This window comes from Lynx rufus, unplaced genomic scaffold (assembly GCF_022079265.1).
Source record: "Lynx rufus isolate CCGP_SWC_20201006 ecotype Redwood Valley unplaced genomic scaffold, mLynRuf1.p SCAF_36, whole genome shotgun sequence".
In the NCBI taxonomy this organism is placed as follows: domain Eukaryota; kingdom Metazoa; phylum Chordata; class Mammalia; order Carnivora; family Felidae; genus Lynx; species Lynx rufus.
Window position 1 is genome coordinate 1,345,069 of NW_025814852.1, and position 26,042 is coordinate 1,371,110.

Here is a 26,042-nt window from a genome sequence, read left to right on the forward strand (position 1 = left end):
CAAGAGCTAGAGGAAAGCCCTTCAGCCCCGGTGGACCCAGAGCCCCGCCACCCCGCAGGAGGGTCGTGGTGCCTGGAGGGACGTCCGCCACAGCGACCTTTGCCCACACGGCCACCAGCCCCCCATGGGCGAGTCTGCGAGCCTGGGGCTGGGAGTGGTGGGGACAGCGCAGCCTTCAGCCCTACCCCACCCCCGCCCCCGGTGCCTCACTACTCAGCAGACACCCTGCCCGTCCTCCGCCCCCAAGCCCGGCCCTTTGCCCACACACCTACAGGAAGTGCCGGTGCGTGGGGGGGTGGAGCAGGCCACATGTCTGTCCTGGGCTGGGTCCCTGGGCCGGTCACAGGCTCTGCCCTTGCTCACTCAGAATAGCCGGCCTCCTCGGGGTTGGCAGTTAGGCCGGGGCCCTGCCCTTTCTCTCGCGCGTCAGTCTGCGGGTTCCTGTGTGGAGGGAGCGAGCCACGCGGCGACACGCGGAGGGAAGCAGACAGTAGGACCCCGGCCCCATGTGAGTGCACGGCTGTCGTGGTCCGGCGGGCCGGCCTGCCGTGCTGTGTGCTGAGCGTCCGGCCACCCTCCCCGCCGCCGCCCTCCTGACTCTGCCTACGGAGCTTATTGGCACAGGCCATCTGTGCCGGGACCACCTGCCAGGATTCCCTGGAAGGCCTGCTCCCCGGGCCTGCCTGCCCGCTGGCCTCCGGGTCAGCCTGCCGGTCAGAAGGCAGACGTGCAGCCCAGAGTCCGCCTGCCCGGCTCGCCCCAGGGCGGCCACCCTCGCCTGGCGCGTCCTGTCCCGGTTTCAGGTTGGGGAGGTTGGAGCTGCTTTGCCGGCACAAGGGGGACTCTGTGGGTCCCCTCCAGCGTGGACAAGGCCCTGGCACAGGCAGGCGGTCGGCCTGGGCCCACTCAAACACAAGCCTCGTGGGGATGGGACAGAGGCAGCCGGGGGCTGACCCTTCCACCCCAGACATTCGAGAGGCCCTGGTCCCGTGCACAGCCCCAAGCCCCCGATGCCTCCGACCCCGTGGGCCAGCCTTGGGCCTTGGCGGGCCTTATTTTCCATGCGTGTCGGGATGAGTCTGGCTGGAGCCCTCCGAGGGGCTCCAGGGCAGGCCTCGGCAAGACAGCCCTTTTGTCTGTTCGGTCTGGACCCCTGTCCTCACCAGCCTGAGAGCTGGCAACCTCCGAGGACAGAGGAGCCTGGGGTGGGGCCCAGGTAGGGCCTGTCCAGTCCCCGGGGCCCACGGCCTGACCCTGGGGGTTACACCCAGGGCTTTCTGAGTCCCAGGCTCCCCTCAGGCTCTGGGCCCCGAGACCACGCCCTTGGGGCACCCTGGCTTTAGACCTTCTTCCTGCGCCCCTGGCGGCAGGGGGCCTCGGACCGAGTGCACGAAAGAGCACAGACACCGACGGGGGGAGGGCAGTAGACCCTTGGGCTCCACCGTGGGGTCTGGGGCAGCTCGATGTTGAGGCCGAGCTCCGGGACCACCGCACCGTGTGTTCTCAGGACCCCTCCCCCGGCTCGCGGGGCTTCCCGCTCAGCCCTTCCCTCACTCCCCAGAGTGGCTTCCGTGAGCTTGGTCACGCACCCCACGCAGGGCCTCGAGCCACGGCTGGACCGGGGTCCCACCCTGCCCCCTGGCCGTGGAGGGCATCAGCCAGGTGGATTTGTGGCCCGGGGGCCCGTCCTTTCTGGGCTGATGGGTGCCAGGCCCCGGGCCACGCATCGCGGCGGCCTCTCACTCAATCCTCCTTCGGGCGCAGGCACTTAGCAGACTTGAGAGGTTGAGCGTCAGATGCAGAGGGACAGGCTAACTCTCGCCAGAGCCAAAGCCCCCCCATCTGCCACCCTCCAGACACCCGTGGTGGACCTTTCCTGTCACTGCCCGCCCCCCCCAGGTGAGGAGGCCGGGGCTCGGACGGGTGCAGGGGCCACGGAGCAGCCTGGCAGGGGAGGCGCAGGGCCTCTGTCTGTCTGGCCAGACCCGTCCGTGACCCCGGGGCCCACCTGCTCCTTCCCGTGAGCTCGCTGAGCCGAGAGTGTCCTTCAACCGGGCCCAGGCTGTGCTGCGAACCTCGGGGCCCTCCAAGGTTTCCTCCTGTGTCAGCCCAGCGCCCCATGGGGGTCTAATTACGCTTGTCGCCTCGACCGTACTTCAGGCTAAATGGACAGCTCGTAACCTGCTGTCTGTGGTGGTGTCAGAAGTGGGCAGCCGCAGCTTGTGAAAAATTAAGAGTGAGAGAGGCTTCACAAGGCCCGATTCACGCGGCCACGTCCACCAGCCCACGGCGTCTCCTTCACCAGCCCTCTCCCTCCGCGGGCCCCCCGCCGCTGACCACCTTCAAGGGGCTGTCCCGATGGGTGTCTGCAGCTGACCCCGGGGGACAAGGGCTGGCCGAGAAGTGACCGGGGTTCCGTTTCTGGGGAGCTGGGAAGGGGCCGGGTGACCCGGAAGCAAAAGTGTCCAGGCCCGACCAGTCCCAGGTCAGCAGGCCTGACCCCTTGGGCCTGGGCAGGGGCGTCAGGATGCTCTACGTGCGGCAAGGGGCCGTTGGCTAGCGGGGGCAGGGGCGAGGTTGGGTCAGGTCGGGGGTCCCCGGGGAAGGAGCTGGGGATCGCTCTCTTTTGCCAACAGAGAGCACAGGAAGGAGCCAGGGACTCCGGCTTCCTGCTTCGTCTCACCTGCTGGCGTCTAGCTGTCCAGCAAGGATAGGCAGGGGACCCGGGGGGAGTGGAGCGGGGCTCTCAGCCGCATAGAGCGTGAGGTCCAACGTGGGGAGAGGGAGCGCCTCCGGCTCCGGCTTGGTCTGGGGAGGGTACCCCAAAGGGCAACGTCGGAGGGCAGCCGGGGGCTCAGAGCAGGGCTGGGGTTTAGAGGTCACCTCGCGCAAGCGGGCCAGGCGGGTGTCGAGGGGGGCCCGTGAACAGCCCTAGGGCGTCCCGCATTCAGAGTTGAGATGGGGGAAGCTGAGGTGTCTGGGGGGGGGGTCGACCAGAGTGGGGTGGGGGCAGGGAGGCCACATGGTCGGTGCCCTGGGAGGCTCAGGAAGGAAGGAGCAGGGCCGGGCCTCGCTGGCCAGATAAGGGCCCCGTCAGGGAAGTGGCCTGAGTGGGTGGCCAGGTGGGGAGTGGAGACCCCTCTGTGGAGGCTTTGCTTCGATGGGGCCGGAGGGTGTCGGGGGGGGCTGTTCCCGGGCTGGGTGCTCTTCCCTCGGGCTCACCGACTTGCGTCCATCTGCCCCCCTGAGCTGACCTCACCGGGCCCGGGGCCCGGGGCCCAGCCAGGCTTGTTGGACCAACTCCCCAAAGAGGCCCTCAGGAGCCCCCGACACAGCTCCAGGCGGCGCCTACAGAGAAGGGTGGGATTCGGGGCTTGAGGAGTAAGCCGGGAAGGCAGGGAGAGGGCTCCGAGGAGAGAGAGGAAAGGGGTCTGCGCTGGGGTGCAGTGGGGTACAAGGGTGTGCTGGGGGAGTGGGGGTGCCATGAGGTACAGGGAGTGTGGGGGTCTGCTGGGGTGCCGTGGGCACACTGGCTGTGGTCTGTGGGAGGCCCGTCCTGCCTCTCTGGCTCCGGGGGTCCAGGCTGTGGCCGTGTGACCCCTCCCTGCACCAGAACCCGAGGGAGGGGAAGAGCCCACGGTGCCCAGGCCTCCTCTGGGAGCCGTGGCCAGCGGAGCCCATTGTGGCCCAGGCGGAGGTCCCCCGCCTGGAGCAGGTCAGGAAGGTGCCGGCGCCCCGGCCGAGGGCCCGCCAAGGCATCGCCCTGTCACACCGTCCTGTGCCCACGGCAGGCTGCGGGGAGGAGGGCCGTCTCGCGCAGCTTGGAGACGGCGCAGCCAGCCCCATTCAGCCGTCGGGGGCAGAGCGGTGCTCGTTTCTGCCCCCAGGGGAGCCCGGCCAGGCGGAGGCCATTCACAGCCCGCCCGCCCGCAGGCCAGAGCCCCCTGCCCCGGGGCACGATGGCCGGGAGGTGGGACCCCCAGGACCGCGCTCCGCCTGTCCTACTGCCGTCAACGCCAGGGTTTCCGTCCTAGGGGGACACCGGGCCCCCACCGGGCCAGCGCGCAGGGCACAGCGGCCACCGTGGGCCTGGGTCCAAGGCTGGGGCGGTGCTGGGCGGTGGCCCGTTGCCCCAGACCCCGTGTTACCCCCAGGGACCCGACGGCCCCTCCCGACTCCGCCTCCTTCCCTGACACGCTGGGTGTGCCGTGGCCGGTCCCCGGGAGGACTCGCGGTGCCTGGGTATTGGCCAGGGGCACAGGCGAGCCTGAGGGAAGGAGAGCAGCCTGGGCTGGAGGGGCCACGGCGGGCCTGACGGCCGGTGCCTACGTGCCCGACCCTCTTGCGGGCTGCAGCGGGCCTCAGGGGACAGCCCCGGGGCCAGCAGACAGAGCAGCCGACCATCGGCTTCCACTCCTTCTTAGGGGACACTGGCGTTTGAGCCCTGTGCTGAGGGCCATCAGGGTTTGTTTAATGCTGGTAGCGGGCTGCCTGTGACAGTCAAGACTGAGGGCCCATGGCTGTCCGCCTCCGGGGGGCCTGGAGGGCCCTGGTGCCCAGAAGGTAGCAGCCGACCGGCCCCAGCTGTGCCCCGTGGCTTTGGAAGGGCTGGCGGGCGGGTCTGCCGGGACCACACGGGCAGGCTGGACACCGGGGCGCCGCCCTCCCGGTCCTGCTGTCCCCGCGGGTCTCTCTTGGCTCCTGCGGTGTGGGGGAAGCTGGTCCCGCCCTGGGCTTCGGGCTTGTCTCCCTGCTCGAGCCCCCACTGGCCAGAGCCCCCATGCCCCTCTCCCCTGCCCCCAGGGTCCAGGTGGAGTTCTACGTCAACGAGAACACCTTCAAGGAGCGGCTCAAGTTGTTTTTCATCAAAAACCAGAGATCCAGTGAGTGGGGGCCTGCGGGAGGAGCGGGGGCACAGGTTGGTGGGCGCGGGGCACGGGTGGGGGGGGAGGCCCCTCGGCTTCAGGCCACCTACCCCCAGTGGGAGGGGGGACCCGGGACGTGCGGGGACCCTGCTCCCCTGCTGGACCCCGGGCTGGGCGGTGGCCGTCCAGGGCACCGGCACAGCCTCCTCCCAGGCGGGCCCAGCCCTCCTACCGGCACCCTGGAGGGTCCTCTGGCCACCTGCCACCCTTCGCCGCTCCCCCGCCTTCCCAGCAGGAGCTTGGCTCCCTGGGACCCCATCTGGGGTGCGGGATGGGGCACGGGCCCTAGTCCATCAGTGTGCCCCCCAGGCCCCCACCCTTCTGTCCCAAGGAATGCGTGGCGTGGGGAGCGGTCTGCGCCCCATCTGGAAGGCAGGACGGGGTGGAGGGTCTCCCCCCGCAGTGCGGAGCACCCCTCAACCCTTGGGGGCAGCCCAGGGTGTCCCGGGGGCCCAGGAGCCCTGACCTGCATCCCCCGCCCGCAGGCCTGAGGATCCGGCTTTTCAACTTCTCCCTGAAGCTGCTTACCTGCCTGCTGTACATCGTCCGCGTCCTGCTGGATGACCCGGCCCTGGGGATCGGATGGTGGGCGACTGCGGGGCTGGGGGCAGCTTGCCGGGACAGAGGCCGGTGGGGTCAGTGGGGGGGGGGTGTGTGCCCAGCCCCCGGGGACTCTTTCCTTCCCAGTGTCCGCCCCTGCAGAGCGGGCCCTGGATGCCACTCAGGGTCCCGCTGACCGACAGGCTTGGCTCGGGGAGAAAGGTGCCCAGGCCGCGCACTGCGGCTGTGCGTGTCCAGCGGGGAGGGAGCGGCATTCCGCTGCCTTCAGCGGGGGAGGGGCGGGGTGCAAGCCGGGCAGGGCCACCGCACCTCCTGGGTCCCCTCGCTGGCACAGAGCTCGCGCTGCCCGCCTCCTCCGGGTCCGACTCGACCGCAGTAGAGTCGGTCCCTCTTGCTGCCTGGCCTTCCTGCCACCGGTCCTGCCGGTCGCCCGTGCGGGAAGCACGCTCTTCCCCTGGAGGCCGTTGCAGTCTCTTCTCCGTGCCCATGTCCGGCAGCCTCCGCGACGCCTTGGCACGACCCCTTCCCTCCCATGCTGGAGACCACGCTTCTCCCCTCCGCTGTCTCTGGGCTTCCGGTGCCCGGCTGTGTGGTTCTGGACAGTCCCGTCTGCCCCGTCTCTCCTCTCGTGCCCCCTCTGGGTGACTTCTTTAGCGCTGCGTCCGGCCCTGGCTCAGTCCTTCTGCATCACGCTTTAATTTCGGAGACTTCCTTCTGGCTTTCCGCCTCTCCGGAGGTGATGTCTCTAACCCTGCCTTTCTTACGTGTTTCTCGGGCTCAGTCTCTGCTTCTCCCGAGCTCACACCGGGTGGGTTTCTTCAAACGTCCAGCAACTTGGGCTCTGCTCACACTGAGAGTGGGGCACTCAGAGGCTGAAGGCCCATCGTTCAGGACAGGCAAAGCCTGGTCACCACTGTCACCTGGGACAGGCTCAGTCCTCAGAGCGGATCCGTCCCGCCTCTTCCCTGAGGGTGAAGTGTGGCCACTTGACTCCCGGGGCCGAGCTGGGAGGGAAGCTGGGGCCGGAGGACAGTGCAATCTGCGGAGCAGGGCGGCGGGGGGGTCCCCAAGCCAGACACCCTTTGACCCTCCCTTGGGGCCCCTCGTGTCTCCATCCCAGGTGGGGCTGTGCAGACCCAGCCGTGGTGGTTTGAGAAGGAAGACTGGGGGTCCTAACTGACTCTCAAACCGCTTTCGTCCCACCTTCTCTTTCCAGAGGCTCCTGGGACATCTGGTTGCACATCCCTACAGGGACCAGGTCTAGGAGTCATTGCCGGTCCCTAGCACGTGGATGGGCGGGTGGGAGGGCGAGTGGCCGGATGAGACGAGGGAGTGGCTGGGTAGAACGATGGGCAGGTCGGTGGCTGGATGAGTTACGAATGGGGGGCCGGTGGCTGGGCGGGTAACGGGTCGATGGTTGGAGGACGGTGGTAGGTGGATGGGAGGACAGCCGGCCACTTCTGTGGGCAGCGAGTTTGCAATAATAGCCCCAGTAAGGCTCGGGGAAGTGGGTCAGTTGGAAGAAGAGTGGGAAGGAGCTGCCTGTCACCATGGGGCTCCGTGAGAGTGGGATCCTCTCGGTCCGTGACCCTGGCATTACAGCTGGGGCAGAACGAACAGGTCTGCCCCTACCACCTTCCCAGAGGCTGGGCATCCGGCGGGCTGAGAGAGGCTCGTTCCTGGGGAGATTTGGGGTGCACCTGGGCGTCGGCACCTCAGGGTGGGAGCGCAGCTCTCTCTCCCCCTGGCTCGAGAGCATCGTCCAACCTCGTCTGCGGCGGCTCCGGCCTCCGGGAGGCACCGATTGCCCCGGGGTCCGCTCTGACCTCGCACGGCCCTCCCCGGCACCCTGCCGCCAGACGGGGCAGGATCCCCAGCTCTTTCCCGGCTCTGCCTTTCCCATCCCAGAGTGCTGTGCTCTCCCGCCCAGCCTGTCTGCCCCTCCCCGCCTGGGACCCTGCCCGGCGGTGTGCAGGGTGGGGGCAGGCCGTAGGAGCGCAGACGCCTGTCTGAGGTGCGGGGAGTTGGCCCTGGGTGGGGGAGTGGGTGCCCGCCCACCGGGCTCCCGAGCCCACGGCAGCCGTGGGCGGGGTCTCTTCCGGGGCCGGGCTGGGCCAGCTCTGTCTCTCCACAGCTGGGGCTGCCCGAAGCAGAACTACACCTTCAATGCCTCGTCCTCCGAGATCAATTGGTGAGTTCCCGGCCCAGCCCCTCCGGCCGGATGCCCGGCCTTGGCCGGCGCAGTGGGCGGCGCTAGGCGGTCCCCGCAGAGCACCTGAAGCAGCGGACCCTTTCAGAATTACAGGTGTCGCCCCAAGTGGCTTGACTCAGCGTCCCTCCAACTCCTGGCTCAGCCCTCAGACCGAGGGTGGGGAGGGGGCCCGCGGACTGACGGCGGGTGGGGAGGGGCCCGCAGGGAGGGCCCTCCAGTGGGTCACCGCTCCTGTCCGCACTTGCACCAAGGAGAGCGGTGCCCCCGTCAAGCGGTGCAAGTGACCCCAGGATGACCGTGACGTCTGGCCCAGCGTTTAGGACGCGTCCCCAGGGGCCCAGCCACCTCCTGCCTCACTCGGCTTGTCTGTACAGATGGCCCCGGTCCTTCCATTACCCAAAGGAGCACCGGCGTTTGAACAGACCCTGCCCCCGCCCCCATTTGCTTCACCTCCCGGGAGCCCCCCCACCCCCGGCTGGACTGGGGAGGAAGGGAGGCCCCGCGGCTCATCGCACTTGCCCAGGGAGCCTGTCCAGGGCGGGGGGGCCTCCCGAGCCTGCAGCCCTGCCCCACTCTCGCAGCTTTGGGCCTGGCCTCACCCTGACCTCCCAAGAGGCCTCCTTTCCTGCGGGACCTCTCCCTCCCTTCATGTCCTTGTCCCCTCGAGGGGGAAGGCAGGTGCCTTCCACCCGCCTGAGGAACGGCTCGGGTCAAGGGAGACCTGGGGGTGGGGCTGGGGGACACCAGCCCGAGGCTCACCTCCCTCCCTCCCCAGGGCGCCCATCCTCTGGGTGGAAAGAAAGATGACTCTGTGGGCGATTCAGGTGAGTGGGGGGCATGGCTCCGGGTGGGCCCTGCTCTCCCCCCCCCCCCCGTCCCACTCAGACTGCGCCCCTCCTAGGTCATCGTGGCTATTATAAGCTTCCTGGAGACGATGCTCCTCATTTACCTCAGCTACAAAGTGAGTCCCCCCCCCCCCCGCCTGGCCTGACCCTCCCCTCCGACCCCCAGCCCGTTCCCTGACCTCCTGGCTTGCCTTTCTCCCCCCTCCCCGCCCCCCACGGCCCCCAGGGCAACATCTGGGAGCAGATCTTCCGAGTCTCGTTCGTCCTGGAGATGATCAACACACTGCCCTTCATCGTCACGGTGGGTGAGCGGCCGGCCGAGGAGGGGGACGCCCCGGCCCCGGCCCCCTGACCCGGCTCCTTCACAGATATTCTGGGCGCCCCTGCGGAACCTGTTCATCCCCGTGTTTCTGAACTGTTGGCTGGCCAAGCACGCTCTGGAGAACATGATCGTGAGCTCCCGTCCCGGGTGCCGCGTCCCCCCCCCCCCCTGGCCCCCCGGGAAGTCGCCGGCCGGAGGGAGGAGGGGTGAACGTGCGCGCGGGGCGAGAGACCCGGCCCGCGTGACCCGGGCCCCTGGACGGACCCTCCGCTGAGCGTCGGGCCCACGTCCCTTTCCGGGGCTGTCCGCGGGGAGCCTGACGCGGAGGCGGGAGGGGGCGCGGGGCCGGGGGATGGGACCCGCTCACCCGCCTGCACCCGCGCTGCCGGAAGGGCCAGGCGCCGCCCCTGACAGCCCTTGTCCCGCAGAACGACTTCCACCGCGCCATCCTGCGGACCCAGTCGGCCATGTTCAACCAGGTCCTCATCCTGTTCTGCACCCTGCTGTGTTTGGTCTTCACGGGGTGAGTGTGCCCCCAGGAGCCCCGCCGCCCTCTCCCTCTCGGGGCCGTAGCTCAGGAGGGCCCCGCGGTGGCAGGGGGCCCAAGGACGGCCGGGAGTCCACAGCCCCAGGCTGCGGTGGGCCCAGGTCCCGCTCCTCTGGGACCCAGGGAGACCTAGGTCTGGCTTCCGGGTCCGCACCTCGGAAGGCTGGGCACCGGCCCGAGCCCCGTGGGGACCCTTTGGCACGAGGTCCAGCTGAGAACGAGGTCTGGGAACGGCCAGGGTGAAGAGTGGGGGGGAGGGGGTGTCCCCTTTCGTGCCCGGCTCCCGCCGCGGGTCCTGGGGTACCGGCCCTGCCCGCTGCTGGTGAAGGCGGCCACCACGTCCCGTTGCCCCGGCAGGGATGTGGGGCGGGCACCAAGGCCCGGGAAGGAGCGAGGAGGAGCCACGTGCTTCCTGCCTCCCCTCCCGCACGCCTGCCCACACCACGCAGACCGCAGCAGAGGGGGACGGGCAGCCACGGGGTCCAAAGCTCAGCCTGCTTTCCTCCCGGCAGCCAGTGTGTCCTCCCATCCCCCGGGGGAGGGTCTCGAGCACCTCTCTGTGGCACCCCGCGCTGTGTGCCATGGGCCGCCTAGGCCCTGCCGTCAGCAGCTTCCGGTGTGGCGAGGACTTGGGGTCACAGGTGCGGGAAGCGGGGCTGTCCGGCCTCCTGCCCGACCCCCTGGGTGAGGATGAGGCTCCAGGCGGGGCGCAGGCCCACCCCACTGACCCCCAGGCCCACACTCCACCAGTGTGGGTCCGCATCCACTCAGGGCATGTTGCCCAGGGGCCTCGAAACAGCCACGGGTTGGAAAGGGAATATCCAGGGGGAGACCCGAGGGGCTGGGCTGTGCCCACTCTGGCAGACCTGGATGGGAAGTCCCCGGAGCCGTCGCCCGCCCCAGGTGTCCCAGGCCCCTCCCACAGCCCAGGGCAGGGAGCACAGGGCCCCCCTTCGCCCCCCCCCCCCCCGCCCCAGGTGTCCCAGGCCCCTCCCACAGCCCAGCGATGCCCGGACTTCCAGGACCTGCGGCATCCAGCACCTGGAGCGCGCAGGGGACAACCTGTCCCTCCTCACGGCTTTCTACTTCTGCATCGTCACCTTCTCCACCGTGGGCTACGGTGACGTGACGCCCAAGATCTGGCCGTCCCAGCTGCTGGTGGTCATCATGATCTGTGTGGCCCTCGTGGTGCTCCCGCTGCAGGTGAGCCCCCAGCCCCCACACAGGCCGCCTCTGCCCAGCCCGGAAGCGGGCAAAGCCGGAGGCCCGAGACCCGAGGCCTCACGGCAGGGCGAGGAGCCAGGGTGGCGTTCTCGACGGGGAACCACAGGCCGCTGGTGCCGCGCCTGCCCCCTCGGCCGCTCCTCCGGGGCCGGGGACAGATGCTCAGGACCCCGGATGCCTCCTGGTTATTCGGGAAGAGACGGAGCGCCCGTTCCCTCCCCGAGTGCTTCCCTTTAAGCCCGCTCACTAGTTAGCACCGTGGGAGAAGCGTGGAGATGGCCGCACGCCCGCTAAGCCTCCCTCCCAGGAGGCAGCAGCGGGGTCTCTGACGGTGCCACAGACTGGGCCTTGGAACGACAGAAATGTGCTCTCTCCCGGTCCGGAGCCTGAGTCCGAGGTGTCCGCGGGGCCAGCCCTTCCTGGAGGCCCCGAGGGCGGCCCCCTGCACCCTCCCAGCTTCGGGGCTGCTGGCCCTGGGCCCCCCTGGCTTTTGGCTGCGTCCCTCCCGTCTCTGCCCCGTCTTCACGTGCCTTCTCCCCGTGGGTCCCTCCGTGTCCTCTTTTGAGGACACCGGACAGCGGACAAGGGCCCACCCTGATCCTGTCTGACCTTGTCTCAACTAAGCACGTCTGCAAAGACCGTTTCCAAATAAGGCCCCAGTGGGAGGTTCCGAGCGGACAGAGTCTCAGGGACGCAATGGGATCGGCTACGGTGAGGCCGTGTAGCCCCCACCTCAGCTGGGGGGGCACGTCGCCGGGCCACCTTACAGATGCCCAGGCCCGGAGCCCGTAGCACAGCTGTGGTCGGTGAGGCTGCAGCTGAGTGCCTGTGTCGGAGCCCCCGTCCTGCACAGGGGGCCCCCCACCCCGGGCCCGGCGCCTCCAGCTGTGGAGCCAGGCCTGTGCTTCGGGGTCACGGGGCCCGGTCGCCGCAACCTAGCAGGTGCTCCCTAAATGCGGTGAGCTGCTGGCACGTGGCCCGGCACAGGCGAGCACCAGAGGGGTCCTCTGCTCTGTTAAATACACGAATGGCCTCGATGCCGGGGTGGAAACGGCCGGAGACCCTCAGGGTCTGGCCGTCACCTGCGCCTGAGTCAGGCTGCGGGGGGGGGGGCCCGGGCAGGCCAGCACCCCGGCGGCTCTGCGGGGGTCCCGTCACCATGACGCTTTTATCTGTCCTTTTCCTAATCTAAAAGGACTCCCGACACTCCAGGCAAACATCCGGGGAGCGTGGGCTGGGCGGGTGGCATCCCCAGACCTGCGCTCAGCCCTGACACGGGCTCGTAACCACTCGTACTGAAGGTGCCCTTTCCACGTGCCCAGTTCCGGCTCCGGCTGCCAATTCCCCAGGGCGCCCTCGGGTTTCTCTGAAAGGGATCTCATCGTCAGCTCCGTGTCCGGAGTGCGGACCTCGGCACCGGATAACAGTCGCTCGGCCTCCTGGGCCGGGAGCCGGGGTGTCCGTTTTGCCCCCGCGTGGCCCGCCCGCAGTGCCACCACGTGGCCTGTGGTGTTGGGGGCCGGGGGAGGTCCACGTGTGTGCTCCCACAGGGGACACCGGGGCCCCCGCAGCCCCCTGAGCCCCAGGCCCCCCGCTGTGCCCGCTGTCCCCCGCAGTTCGAGGAGCTGGTGTACCTGTGGATGGAGCGGCAGAAGTCGGGGGGCAACTACAGCCGCCACCGGGCCCAGACGGAGAAGCACGTGATTCTGTGCGTCAGCTCCCTCAAGATCGACCTGCTCATGGACTTCCTGAATGAGTTCTACGCGCACCCCCGGCTCCAGGTGAGGCCCCCTGGGTGCCGTGCGCCTCGGCTCCCCCGTCGGCCCCCGCGTCACACAGGCCGGCACGGGCAGGTCGGGGGGTGCCGAGCGGCGGCAGGGGTGAGCCCGCGCGGGGACTGACGCGGCCCGGCCTGCAGGACTATTACGTGGTCATCCTGTGCCCGACCGAGATGGACATCCAGGTCCGCAGGGTCCTGCAGATCCCCCTGTGGTCCCAGCGGGTCATCTACCTCCAGGGCTCCGCACTCAAGGACCAGGACCTCATGCGAGCCAAGTGAGCGCCGGCGGGGGGGGGAGGGTGTGGCGCTGAGGGTGGGAGGGCACGGATGCCGCCGCCGCCGTGGGGCTGTCAGTCTGGGTGGGGCGTCAGGGCGGGCAGCGGCCCCAGCTCCCTGCCCGCCACTCACCCGGCCAGACAGGCCCCTTGCTGACCTCACCTCGGACACCTGGCCACACCCACCTCACCTGTCAGTCTTCCCCCCCGGGGATGCTCTCAGGTTCCAGCGTGGCTCCACGCGGAGCTGGGGTGGGAAGATGGGCTGGGGGCCAGTTTTCTTTGAAAGACGAGCTGACAGAGTGAGTTAAGGAGATGATGTCCTTACATGGAACTTTCTAGAATGTGCCGGTGCACACCCCAGGAGACCCCCCCCCCCACCGCCACCACATTGTCATTCCAGAAGCCTCTCCTCCTCCTTTGTGATGGAATGTGGGTGGCAGCCCGAGGGGAAGCAGGAGTGCCCATCTCCTGAGTCCCGAGCCCCACTATCTCACCTATAAAATTTCGGAAAGCAATCCAGCATGGAGGCGGCAGTGGCCAGGGGCCCAGCCTGTGACCCAGGACCCAGCTGCAGGCCAAGGGGCTGGGAGAGGCACGGGCCTGGCAGAGACAGATGACAAGCCAGGGTGGGTGGGGTGCAGGGTGGAGGGGGGGCGAGGGTGCAGGCCTCCCCACCCTGGGGGGAGCGAGCCGCAGCCAGAGGCTCTCCAGGTGAGAGAGGGACCAGAACAGGTCAGCCGGGTGCCCAGACCGCGGGAGGGACAGGCCAGCAGGTGGGCACATCTTCACCACCGACTGCCCCAGCCCCGCCCTGGCTTAATGGGGTCACCGAGGCTGGTCCGTGCCCCGACACCGGCTCAGAAGCACAGAGTGAGGTGGGGTCTCGACGGGGCCCCCCCCTTCCAGCTTCTGCCCTGAGCCCCCGACGTCCGAGATGGGAGCGTGGACGGGTCCAGGCAGCGCTCAGACCCGGTGCTTTGCAGGATGGACAACGGGGAGGCCTGTTTCATCCTCAGTAGCCGCAACGAGGTGGATCGCACGGCAGCGGTGAGTGCTGCGGGCCCCCCCCCCCCGCCCCGCCAGAGACCCTCCCCTCCTCCCGCCGGCAGCACTGACCCCGCCCCCGCACCCCCCCCCCACCCGCCCCAGGACCACCAGACCATCCTGCGCGCCTGGGCCGTGAAGGACTTCGCACCCAACTGCCCCCTCTACGTCCAGATCCTCAAGCCCGAGAACAAGTTTCACGTCAAATTTGCAGGTACGTTGGGGGCCGCGGGTGTGCACCCAGCTGAGTGTGCACCTTGAGGGCCGGGCCGTAAGTGGGGGCTGGAGCATGCGGAGGCGTGGCAGGAGGCACAGCTGAGTGTCCTCGCCCCGGCGTGGGGGGCGGTGGAGCCCACGTAAGTCTAGCCGTTTGAGGGGACAGTCCTGCACCCGGGCCCGGGATCAGCGTGGGCAGGAGCCCGGGGCCGGGGCATCCGATAAGCATCTCTGGGGCGTGCTCCAGCCAGGGGTGCCAGGGGGCAGGTGGGCGGGCCCCCGAGCTGGGCTCCGGAGCACAGGTGAGCGGGTGCCGCCAGCCCCGGAGTTCTCACCACGCTGGGAGTCGAGCACGGAGGTGCTGGGGCAGACGAGGTCGGGGAGGCGGGAGCTCCAGGGAGGGCGCTGGGCGGTGGGCCGCCTGCTGTGGGCCCAGTGGGGCCCGGGCGGTGACCCGGCCCCTCCTGCCGCAGACCACGTGGTGTGTGAGGAAGAGTGTAAGTACGCCATGCTGGCCCTCAACTGCATCTGTCCGGCCACGTCCACACTCATCACCCTGCTGGTGCACACGTCCCGCGGCCAGTGAGTGCTGGGGAAGGGGAGACACAAGAGGGGCGCCCAGGGAGGGTCAGAGCAGCCAAGGCAGGGGGGGGGGTGGAGTGGGGAGCCACCAGGGGGCTGCTGGGAGTTGCAGGCAGGGACCAGGGTGGGGGTGCCCAGAGAGCCCTGGGTCGAGGGCACAGTGACAAGGGCAGGTGGGGCCTGGTTTGGGGGAGAAAGTACATTTGGTTCCCCACCGCTGGGCCGGGGTGGGGGGGGGGGTCGGACAGCATCGGGGGCCGGGGGCCGCCCGGGGACAGAGACCAGGCTGGGGGCCCCCAGGGCGGGTCCTCCCGGGAGGCTCGGCCATGCAGGGAGGGGTCAGGGGTCAAAGCGGTGACTCCGGCCGCCCGCCCCAGGGAAGGCCAGGAGTCCCCAGAGCAGTGGCAGCGAATGTACGGACGGTGCTCGGGCAACGAGGTGTACCACGTGCGCATGGCGGAGAGCAAGTTCTTCCGGGAGTACGAGGGCAAGAGCTTCACCTACGCCGCCTTCCACGCGCACAAGAAGTACGGCCGGGCGGGCGGGGGGGGGGGGGGGCCCTGGGCCGGGACCGTCCCCCGGGCCTCTCCTCTCCGAGGCCGCTGGGGGCGCGGGCGCTGCCCCCTCCAGCCGCCCGCGCCCCCGCCCAGGTACGGCGTGTGCCTCATCGGGCTGAAGCGCGAGGACAAGAGCATCCTGCTCAACCCGGGGCCCCGGCACACCCTGGCCGCCTCCGACACCTGCTTCTACATCAACATCACCAAGGAGGAGAACTCGGCCTTCATCTTCAAGCAGGAGGAGAAGCAGAAGAAGAAGGGCTTCTCGGGGCAGGGCCTGTACGAAGGGTCCGGCCGCCTGCCCGTGCACAGCATCGTCGCCTCCATGGGTGAGGCCCGGCGCGGGCGGGCGGGCGGGCGGGGCGGGGCGGGGCGGGCTCGCTCGCGGGGCCTGACCCGACTCCGCGCCCTGGGCCCCTGGGAGCCTCTGTCCGCCTCTGACCCGGGGACCCGCCGCCCCCAGGAGGGCCTGGGGAGGGGCCCGCCGGCCAAGCTCAGCCGCTCCGTTCCAGGGACCGTGGCCATGGACCTCCAGAACACGGAGTGCCGGCCGGCGCAGGGCGGCGGGGGCGGCAAGCTGACGCTGCCCGCGGAGAACGGCTCGGGCAGCCGGCGGCCCAGCATCGCGCCCGTCCTGGAGCTGGCCGACAGCTCGGCCCTGCTGCCCTGCGACCTGCTGAGTGACCCATCGGAGGACGAGATGACGCCATCGGAGGACGAGGGGCTGTCCGTGGCGGAGTGAGTGCCGTGCACCTGCACCGGCACAGCCTCTCGACGGGAGGGGGAGGGGAATGGGCGTGGCCTGTGGAGGTCGCGGGTAGGGGGCCCCTGGTGCGTCGCCGGCCAGGCCTGGACGCCCCTGGCCCTTCCTGAGCCCTCCCCCTGCCCTGGGTTGGGGCCCAGGTCTTCCCGCTGCCCCAGCGTGTCCTCGGGGCTCCTCAGCCATTTGGCCTCGGGGCGGCACGCTGACTGTTGCCACCACGGCCGGGTGCCTGCGCTCCTGCAGCGAGCCTGTGACCGCTGCCCCCCCCTCCCCCCCCCTCTGGTCCTCAGAGGGAGCAGACGCGCCCTGGGGAGGGACCGGCTCTGAGATCCAGGGGAGTGCCCAGGGCCGCTGGACACCGTGGGGCAGGGGTGGGGCTGGCCTCCGAGGCCCTCCCTCCCGGCACTGCTGGGGGCCGGCCGTGGCCGGGTGGCCGCCCCCAGGGGGTGTGAGCTGGGCGCCGCTGGGGAGACTGGCCCGGCGCTACGCAGCCAGCGGAGAGGGGCGGGGGGCCGGCGTCTGCCCGCTCGCTCGCTAGGGTGCTGGGGGCTTCGGGGAGGGAGGACCGGCCATCAGAGCCCCTCAGGGCTTTACCCGTGGTTTCCCGGCCTGGTGTAACTCGTACGTGTGTCCATGTGCGTGCTGTGCGGCTCCTGGCCTCGGACCCCCAGGGAAAGGACCGTGCCCTGTCACAGCTATCCTCCCACACGCAGGCCAGGGGCACGGACGGGTCCGCGGGGTTTGGCGCCTCCGTGTGGCCGCCTGGGAGGAGGCCCTGCCATGCTCTGGGCCCCGGACAGAGGGCTGGGAGGTCCCGTGGGGGGCGGGCTCAGGACCACCTCTTGCGGGTGGCCGGTGGCCGGGGGGCCGTGCTGAGGGCTCCTGTCCTCCCCCAGGTACGTGAAGGGCTACCCCCCCAACTCACCCTACATCGGCAGCTCGCCCACCCTGTGCCACCTTCTGCCTGTGAAGGCCCCTTTCTGCTGCCTGCGGCTGGACAAGGTGGGTCACCTCCCGCCACACTGTGTGACGTTATCACAAACCTACGGAAAAACTGCCAAACCAACAGGGGACTCCTGGCCCTTTGCCCAGACTCCCCGGGTCTCGCCCTCGGTAAACGTGCTTCCGCTTTGGAGGAGTGATTTTGCCCGCCACCTGAGGGCAGGTGGAGCCCCCTCCCCTCACCCCTGCATGTCCCCGAGGGCGGGTGGAGCCCCCTCACCACACCCCTGTGTCCCCAAGAGAGTGGAGCCCCCTCCCCTCACCCCTGCGTGTCCCCGAGGGCGGGTGGAGCCCCCTCACCACACCCCTGTGTCCCCAAGAGGGTGGAGCCCCCTCCCCTCACCCCTGCGTGTCCCCGAGGGCGGGTGGAGCCCCCTCACCACACCCCTGTGTCCCCAAGGGGGTGGAGCCCCCTCCCCTCACCCCTGCGTGTCCCGAGGGTGGGTGGAGCCCCCTCCCCACACCTGTGTGTCCCCAAGGGTGGGTGGAGCCCCCTCGCCACACCCCTGTGTCCCCAAGGGGGTGGAGCCCCCTCCCCTCACCCCTGTGTCCCCAAGGGGGTGGAGCCCCCTCCCCTCACCCCTGCGTGTCCCCGAGGGCGGGTGGAGCCCCCTCCCCTCACCCCTGCGTGTCCCCGGGGGCAGGTGGAACCCCCTCCCCACACCTGTGTGTCCCTGAGGGTGGGTGGAGCCCCCTCCCCTCACCCCTGCGTGTCCCCGAGGGCGGGTGGAGCCCCCTCCCCACACCTGTGTGTCCCCAAGGGCGGGGGAACCCCCTCGCCACACCCCTGTGTCCCCAAGGGGGTGGAGCCCCCCTCACCCCTGCGTGTCCCCGAGGGCGGGTGGAGCCCCCTCCCCTCACCCCTGCATGTCCCCGAGGGCGGGTGGAGCCCCCTTTCCACACCCCTGCGTGTCCCCGAGGGCAGGTGGAACCCCCTCCCAACATCTGTGTGTCCCCAAGGGCAGGGGAACCCCCTCGCCACACCCGTGTCCCCAAGGGGGTGGAGCCCCCTCCCCTCAACCCTGCGTGTCCCCAAGGGCGGGTGGAGCCCCCTCCCCTCACCCCTGCGTGTCCCTGAAGGTGGGTGGAGCCCCCTCCCCACACCTGTGTGTCCCTGAGGGTGGGTGGAGCCCCCTCCCCACACCCCTGCGTGTCCCCGAGGGCGGGTGGAACCTCTTCCCCACACGTGTGTGTGTGTCCCCAAGGGCGGGTGGAGCCCCCTTGCCACACCCCTGCATGTCCCCGAGGGCGGGTGGAGCCCCCTCCCCTCACCCCTGCATGTCCCCGAGGGCGGGTGGAGCCCCCTTTCCACACCCCTGCGTGTCCCCGAGGGCAGGTGGAACCCCCTCCCAACATCTGTGTGTCCCCAAGGGCAGGGGAACCCCCTCGCCACACCCGTGTCCCCAAGGGGGTGGAGCCCCCTCCCCTCAACCCTGCGTGTCCCCAAGGGCGGGTGGAGCCCCCTCCCCTCACCCCTGCGTGTCCCTGAAGGTGGGTGGAGCCCCCTCCCCACACCTGTGTGTCCCTGAGGGTGGGTGGAGCCCCCTCCCCACACCCCTGCGTGTCCCCGAGGGCGGGTGGAACCTCTTCCCCACACGTGTGTGTGTGTGTGTGTCCCCAAGGGCGGGTGGAGCCCCCTTGCCACACCCCTGTGTCCCCAAAGGGGGTGGAGCCCCCTCCCCTCACCCCTGCGTGTCCCCGAGGGCGGGTGGAGCCCCCTCACCACACCCCTGTGTCCCCAAGAGGGTGGAGCCCCCTCCCCTCACCCCTGCGTGTCCCCGAGGGCGGGTGGAGCCCCCTCCCCACACCTGTGTGTCCCCAAGGGCGGGGGAACCCCCTCGCCACACCCCTGTGTCCCCAAGGGGGTGGAGCCCCCCTCACCCCTGCGTGTCCCCGAGGGCGGGTGGAGCCCCCTCCCCTCACCCCTGCATGTCCCCGAGGGCGGGTGGAGCCCCCTTTCCACACCCCTGCGTGTCCCCGAGGGCAGGTGGAACCCCCTCCCAACATCTGTGTGTCCCCAAGGGCAGGGGAACCCCCTCGCCACACCCGTGTCCCCAAGGGGGTGGAGCCCCCTCCCCTCACCCCTGCGTGTCCCTGAAGGTGGGTGGAGCCCCCTCCCCACACCTGTGTGTCCCTGAGGGTGGGTGGAGCCCCCTCCCCACACCCCTGCGTGTCCCCGAGGGCGGGTGGAACCTCTTCCCCACACGTGTGTGTGTGTGTCCCCAAGGGCGGGTGGAGCCCCCTTGCCACACCCCTGTGTCCCCAAAGGGGGTGGAGCCCCCTCCCCTCACCCCTGCGTGTCCCCGAGGGCGGGTGGAGCCCCCTCACCACACCCCTGTGTCCCCAAGAGGGTGGAGCCCCCTCCCCTCACCCCTGCGTGTCCCCGAGGGCGGGTGGAGCCCCCTCCCCTCACCCCTGCGTGTCCCCGAGGGCGGGTGGAGCCCCCTCCCCTCACCCCTGCGTGTCCCCGAGGGCGGGTGGAGCCCCCTCCCCTCACCCCTGTGTGTCCCCGAGGGCGGGTGGAGCCCCCTCCCCACACCCCTGCGTGTCCCTGAGGGCGGGTGGAACCCCCTCCCCACACCTGTGTGTCCCCAAGGGCGGGTGGAGCCCCCTTGTCACACCCCTGTGTCCCCAAGGGGGGTGGAGCCCCCTTGCCACACCCCTGTGTCCCCAAGGGGGGTGGAGCCCCCTCCCCTCACCCCTGCGTGTCCCCGAGGGCGGGTGGAGCCCCCTCCCCTCACCCCTGCGTGTCCCCGAGGGCGGGTGGAGCCCCCTCCCCACACCCCTGCGTGTTCCCTGAGGGCAGGGGGATCCCTCAGGTAATCTCAGCTCCCTCTCCCTCCACTACACACACCCCTGCACACACATATGCGTGTGCGTGTGCACTACACATATGTGCACACTCACACACGTATGTGCACACAGCCCAGATCTCGTTGCTGCTAAGGGGCGGGTCCCCACAACACCTCCCTCCCTTCCCTGACGTGACCGCCCCCCTCCCTGGCTCCAGCTCGCACTCTGCCGCGGGGACAGTCTCACGGCAGCCGGGAGGGGCAGACGGGCCGTGACAGGATGGGGCCGGTGGCTGTCGGCCATCCGGTGAGGGGTCCCCGGGGGAGCCCGGCGTCACCGCAGCGGCCCCTGTGTGCAGACGCGGGGTCAAGGGGTGGCGGGGCTGAGGGGGCTCCCACACTTGCCGCCAACCGCAGGCCCCGTGGTCTGCTCACCCGTGGGGGGGGCAGCTGAAGAGAAGCCCCCAGGCCGCGGTCCTCCATCCTGAGGACCCTCCCCGTGTCCCCGCAGTTGGCCCTCTGGTTCCGGGTGAACCGGTGCTTGCGGGCACGGTGACCTGGGGGGGGGGGGCGGCGGCTCTATCTGCGGGGCTAACGCTGGGCCCGCCCCCCTCCCCCCCCTCACCCCCTCCCCCCCCGCCCGGCAGGGCTGCAAACACAACAGCTACGAGGACGCCAAGGCCTACGGCTTCAAGAACAAGCTGATCATCGTCTCCGCGGAGACGGCGGGCAACGGGCTGTACAACTTCATCGTGCCGCTGCGCGCCTACTACCGGTCGCGCAAGGAGCTCAACCCCATCGTGCTGCTGCTGGACAACAAGTGGGGCCCGGCCCGCCCCCGCCCCCCCCCCCCCACGCGCACCTGTGCTCCCCACCCGCGGATGCCCCGCTCCTCCCCTGCCCTGTCCCCAGGCCCTCCGGGCCTTGGTAGCACCTGACCTCCCTCCCTCGTGGAGTCCCCGGGAGGCCTCGCCCCGGCCCCGGCCCCGGCCCCCGTGCCCCCAGAGCTCGGGGTCTGACCTGGGCAGGTCCCGCCCTCGGCCCGCGGTTTCCCCTTGGGTGAAATAAAGAGCAGCCCCGTTGTCGGATGTGCTGCGGCCCTGGGGGACCCCCAGGCAGGGCCAGGCAGGGCATGGGGGGCACGCGGCCCAGCCGGACGGCAGCCCCAGGGCCTGCTCCCCCCACAGGCCCGACCACCACTTCCTGGAGGCCATATGCTGCTTCCCCATGGTCTACTACATGGAGGGCTCCGTGGACAAGTAAGGCGCCGCCTCCCTGCGCAGCCCAGAGCCCAAGGGGTGGGGGTGGGGGCGCCCATTTCTTAGCAGAAGCCCCTCCCCCTGCCTCCTCCAGAGTCTCCTCCTACCCGGTGGTGGGGGGCCCAGGCGGTTGAAGACCACCCCCCGTGGAGGGGGAAGGAGGGCACCCAAAGGGAGCTCCCGGGACCCCCGACCTGGCCCTGACGGGACCCCCCCCCCCCCGCCACGTGGCCTCTCCCCACCGCCCCCTGCAGCCTGGACAGCCTGCTGCAGTGCGGCATCATCTACGCGGACAACCTGGTGGTGGTGGACAAGGAGAGCACCATGAGCGCGGAGGAGGACTACATGGCCGACGCCAAGACCATCGTCAACGTGCAGACCATGTTCCGGTGAGGGGCGGGGGGCTCACACCCCGGGCGGGTGCGGCGGGGCCGAGCCGGGTCCTGAGCCAGCCCCCCCAGCCGTCGGGGAGCCCGTCCCGTTGCTGCCTCTGTGACCGGGGACCCCTCCCTGAGCCCCCTCCTCCCCCCAGGCTCTTCCCTAGCCTGAGCATCACCACGGAGCTCACCCACCCTTCCAACATGCGGTTCATGCAGTTCCGCGCGAAGGACAGCTACTCTCTGGCTCTCTCCAAGTTGGAAAAGGTAACGGGCCCCGACCTGACCCCCCCCCTCCCCCCGCTCCCCGCTCGACCTGCTGTCAGGGTTCGGAGCCCAGAGAGAGTGGGTGAGGGGCCTCGAGGCTCCTGACCGTGTCGTCGGGAGCCTTCAGGGTCATCGGCCAGAAGCGGACAGTCGTACCTCTGCAGGCAGGGTCCGGGGCTGGGGCCGAGGCTGCCCGTCGTGTCCGTAAATACCGACACGGGGGGCGCAGACTGCCCGTTTCCTGCGCCCCCGACGCTGTGCTCAAACCGGAAACGTGGCCGGTCTCAGAGAGGGGCGGACCCCGTCTCGGGTCACACAGCACGGCGGTGGCCAGCGGACTCCGCCTTTCGCGCCTCGGGGCCCCAGGAAGGGCGTCAGCCGGCGTCAGCGTGACGCTCTGGGCCCGGGGACCAGCCACCGGGGACACGGGCCCTGGCTAGGGCACAGGCGGCTCCGCCCTGGTGCTGTGGCCCCCGCCCCGGCCGCTGGAGGCACGACTGTAGGCTGAGGGCACCACACAGGCAAGACCAGGGAGCCCGGGACGGCACCGCCGTGGACGAGGCCGGGAGCAGTGGGCCCTCCCTGCGGGCCCGGAGCCGCCGTCCACACCAGACAAGGGAGGAGCTTCCCCCCGAACCCACGCGTATCGTGGACCGCGAGGCCACCCCACGTGTCAGAGGGGCGAGCGCGAGGCGGGCAGGAGGCGGCGGCAGCGGAGCTCCTGCCCGGGCCCTCCCTGGACCGCACCCTGCCCGGCGCCCGGGGCCGCTCGGAGCCCGCGCAGCGGCCTGTGGGCCGAGTCTCCATCCCCCGGAACGACCGGAAGGCGGACGCTGGTCTCAGCAGGCCCAGCGTGCCGGGAATCCGTGTCCAAAGGCTGGGGCGGCCTTCCCAGCTCCGGGAACGGCAGTCTGACCGAGCACGGCCGGGGTGACTGACCGGCACGGGATCGGACTCCGGCAGACGTGCACCCGGCGCCCCTGCCCCCCCTCTCCTCCCGTGGTGACCCCAGCAGCCGACCCTCCTCGCTGTACGGCGTGGCCTCCGGGGGCAGGGCCGGCCTGCCCAGCCCAGGATGGCGAGCCCGTCGCGTGGCTCCGAGGTCTGGGCCTGGAGTGAGCACGCCCGGGCGTGTGACCCCGGAGGTACCTTGAAAGGCGGATCCGCTGTTCCTGGCCCATGTGGCCTGAGGTCCCGCGGCACTGGCAGAGCTCTGGGACCCCACCCACCCCCCACCCACCCTCAGAGCCCACGCCCCGCCCTCCCCCGCGAGTGCCGGGCCTGGAGGCCACGGAGGCCTCGTCTGGACGCCAGGCACGCGGGCTCCTGACGGCTCAGACGGACGGTCCGGCGGCGACGTCCCCCCACAGGAGCAGCCGAGCATTTCCTTGAAGCGCTGACGGCGACTTACTTTTACGAAAGTGGGCGTGTCTTCCGCTTCAAGGACCGTTGAAGGTGTTTATAAAGGGGACCCAGGCGGGCACCTGACGGGCGGCTGCTTCTCCGAGTCCCGTTAAAGGCGCCGTGCCTCCCCTGCGCCCTCCGTGCTCTCCGAGGCTCACCGGCGCCGCTCGGGGTGAAGGGACATGACGTCTGTAACGGCCGCTCGCCCTTGTGACGCGCCCCGAGAGCCCGAACGCAGACGCGGCTCACTCCACCGGACAGGGCGCCACCGCCAGCACCGGCTTCCTGGCGGCCCGCACCCGACGCCCTCGCCCTCTGGGTCCCTTGCCTGCCTTCTGCCTTCGAAGCAAGTCTGTCCCCGTGGGAAGGAGGGGGGCCTCTCCGGCCATCGGTCGCGGACGGAGCTCGGCCGCTGGGGATAATGGCCCCGAACGCGCCCACATCCTACTTGCCAGGGCCTGGCCAGGGTGCGGGGGAGACCGAGGGGCCTTCTAGACGGGAGATGGTCCCGTGTGGGCCGAGCGGGCCTAGGGTCCTCACCGGGGATCCTACGGGAGGGAGGGGCGGGTCAGGGGTTGGCGGACGCGCTGCTGGCTGTAGGGGCGAAGGGAGGAGCGCAAGCTGAGGGAGGCGGTCAGCTTCTAGAAACGAGATGGGCCTCGAAGCCACAGGAAAGTCCCCGCGGACGCCACAGAGTACGGGAGGCAGGCGTCTCCGTGGTTTCCGCGTGTGGATCCCACGCTCCACCGGCCCGTCCGACTTCACTTAAAACCACCAGCTCGGTGACAAAATGACTCACATCAGTTGGAACTCTGGGCAGCGAGACCCAAGCGAGACCCGCATCCCTGCTCCCGGGCTCTGGCCTCGAGTGCGCCAGCGGGGAGGGGGGACACGTAGCTGGCGCCGAGGCCTGAGGTCGGCCTGCGCTCGCGTGCACCCGGCCACCTGCCCTGCACCCCTGAGTGCCCCTTTCCTGCAGAGGGAACGGGAAAACGGCTCCAACCTGGCCTTCATGTTCCGCCTGCCCTTCGCCGCGGGCCGTGTCTTCAGCATCAGCATGTTGGACACGCTGCTCTATCAGGTCAGCGGGGGCGGGAGGCAGGGAGGCCCCAGGACGCCCGGCCGGGAGCCTTCTCTCCACCTCCCGCCAGCGTCCCGGTCCCGGGCGTCCCTCCCTGGGTCCCGTCGAGTCCTCTCCTCCCGGAAGGGCGCCGCCCTGGGCTCCGCTCCGGGCAGCCTCTGGGCTTCTAATCCCTTTTGACCAGCTGGACTGCGGCGGCCAGGAGGGGCTTCCCCGCGGGAGGCTGAGGGCGCCCGGCGGCCCCCGGGGTGCCCGGCCTCACTGCGGCCTCCCTGTCCGGCCAGTCCTTCGTGAAGGACTACATGATCTCCATCACCAGGCTGCTGTTGGGCCTCGACACCACGCCAGGCTCCGGCTACCTCTGCGCCGTGCGTCATGGGCTGGGCGGGCGGGCGCGCCATTCTTGGGGGCCCCGCGGCGGGCTCCCCGCTCAGACCACCGCTCGCTCTAGATGAAAATCACGGAGGAGGACCTGTGGATCCGCACGTACGGCCGCCTCTTCCAGAAGCTGTGCTCCTCCAGCGCCGAGATCCCCATCGGCATCTACAGGACCGAGTGCCACGTCTTCTCCAGCTCGGAGGTTCGGGGCCGGGGGTGCTCCCGATGCGGGGGGCTCCCATACAGCAGCCCCCGGGCTGTGGATGCGTGCCCCTCCCACGTTCAATTCTGGGGATCCGGGCCTCTGCTGTCAGGCCCTTCCAGGGTCCAGGGCACGCGGCCCTGCGCGTGGTCGGGTGGCGGTGGCCCCCGAGTGGGGCAGGGGAGGCCGTAGAAGGAGGGCGGCCTGGCGTGCTGGTCCCAGCCCCCAGGGGGCTCAGGCAGTGCTGGGGCGGGGGGCAGGGGCAGAAGCGCCCACGGGCACCCAGGCTGCCCCCCGTTTCCTTTGCAGCCACATGACCTCAGAGCCCAGGTGAGTGGTCCCTCAGACTTCACGTCAAGGCGTGCTGACGTGTGCACCGTCCCGCCTGAACCCCCCCCCCCACCGCCCCGAGTCCGGAGGGGCACAGGGCCCTGGGCTCTGGGCAAGGGCCCGGCCAGGGAGTGAGTCCCCGGGATGCGTGGGCCGTGGCGCAGCTCAGGGCGCATGGGATCACCCCTCCCTTACACGAGGGGAAACTGAGGCCCGGGGTGGGAAGCCCAGGCTCCTCCAACCCCGTGTGCCATCTCCATGTCCTGCTGTGGCCCCCTCCCTGACGGTCTGGCCCAACCTCCACACCCCCAGCCCCTCCCGGGGTGCCGCCCGCACCCCGCACCCCTCCCGCGTCCCTGCTCTCCCCCGCCCTCCAAGATGGGGAGACGGAGGTACAAGAGGGGCAGCGCAGGGCCCGGTGGGGAGCCACGGACACAAGGGTCGGGAGAGCTTGAGGGCGTTGCCCTCTTCCACCCGGCAAACTCGGGCAGACCCGGAGGCTGGCGGTCTGGGGCTCGGGAGGAGGGCCTGGGCCCCGGGGTCCCCCGGCGCGGGGCGGCGGAGGGGGGGCGGACCTCCCCGTCCCCGTCCCGGCCCTCACCCTCCTGCCTCGGCCAGTCCCAGATCTCGGTGAGTGTGGAGGACGGCCCGGACACGCAGGACGCGCGGGGGCCCTGGGGCGCGCGGGCGGGAGGCGGCGGCGGCGGCGGCACCCACGGCCGGCACTCGGTCGGCGGGGACCCCGCGGAGCACCCCCTGCTGCGGCGCAAGAGCCTGCCCTGGGCCCGGAGGCTGAGCCGCAAGGGCCCCAAGCCCGCGGGGAAGGCGGCGGCCGCCGAGTGGGCCAGCCAGCAGCGGCTCAGCCTGTACCGGCGCTCCGAGCGGCAGGAGCTCTCCGAGCTGGTCAAGAACCGCATGAAGCACCTGGGACTGCCCACCACCGGCTACGGTAAGGGCCCGGCCACCCGCCCGCCACCGGGCCCGGGGCAGCACGGGGTGGACCGCGGGGCCCGTCGGAGGAGCCCCTCTGGCGCGAGGAGGGCGCCCCCTTTTGGCCCTGGGGCCTCGGCCCCCCCAGGGGTAAACAAGGGACC

At 70.6% G+C, this 26,042-nt stretch overlaps 1 protein-coding gene across 4 annotated transcripts in view; it reads left to right on the forward strand.

Annotated features, from left to right (window-relative positions):
* Positions 1 to 26,042, forward strand: part of KCNT1 (potassium sodium-activated channel subfamily T member 1) — a 63,437-nt gene that overhangs the window by 32,272 nt on the left and 5,123 nt on the right. Inside the window, exons 3-29 of one of the 4 annotated variants that reach the window (XM_047093900.1) lie at positions 4,804 to 4,883; positions 5,411 to 5,510; positions 7,621 to 7,677; positions 8,474 to 8,522; positions 8,600 to 8,659; positions 8,770 to 8,844; positions 8,912 to 8,995; positions 9,294 to 9,388; positions 10,435 to 10,615; positions 12,253 to 12,417; positions 12,555 to 12,691; positions 13,678 to 13,741; positions 13,844 to 13,952; positions 14,428 to 14,536; positions 14,914 to 15,063; positions 15,187 to 15,422; positions 15,606 to 15,831; positions 16,753 to 16,858; positions 20,298 to 20,470; positions 20,838 to 20,909; positions 21,164 to 21,298; positions 21,442 to 21,553; positions 23,937 to 24,038; positions 24,323 to 24,406; positions 24,490 to 24,618; positions 24,928 to 24,948; positions 25,567 to 25,897. In XM_047093900.1, coding sequence (XP_046949856.1) covers positions 4,804 to 4,883; positions 5,411 to 5,510; positions 7,621 to 7,677; positions 8,474 to 8,522; positions 8,600 to 8,659; positions 8,770 to 8,844; positions 8,912 to 8,995; positions 9,294 to 9,388; positions 10,435 to 10,615; positions 12,253 to 12,417; positions 12,555 to 12,691; positions 13,678 to 13,741; positions 13,844 to 13,952; positions 14,428 to 14,536; positions 14,914 to 15,063; positions 15,187 to 15,422; positions 15,606 to 15,831; positions 16,753 to 16,858; positions 20,298 to 20,470; positions 20,838 to 20,909; positions 21,164 to 21,298; positions 21,442 to 21,553; positions 23,937 to 24,038; positions 24,323 to 24,406; positions 24,490 to 24,618; positions 24,928 to 24,948; positions 25,567 to 25,897 — 3,242 coding nt within the window. Of the gene's footprint in view, positions 1 to 4,803; positions 4,884 to 5,410; positions 5,511 to 7,620; positions 7,678 to 8,473; positions 8,523 to 8,599; positions 8,660 to 8,769; positions 8,845 to 8,911; positions 8,996 to 9,293; positions 9,389 to 10,416; positions 10,616 to 12,252; positions 12,418 to 12,554; positions 12,692 to 13,677; positions 13,742 to 13,843; positions 13,953 to 14,427; positions 14,537 to 14,913; positions 15,064 to 15,186; positions 15,423 to 15,605; positions 15,832 to 16,752; positions 16,859 to 20,297; positions 20,471 to 20,837; positions 20,910 to 21,163; positions 21,299 to 21,441; positions 21,554 to 23,936; positions 24,039 to 24,322; positions 24,407 to 24,489; positions 24,619 to 24,927; positions 24,949 to 25,566; positions 25,898 to 26,042 lie in introns of all 4 variants that reach the window. The other 3 variants (XM_047093901.1, XM_047093902.1, XM_047093903.1) reach the window with 3 other exon arrangements.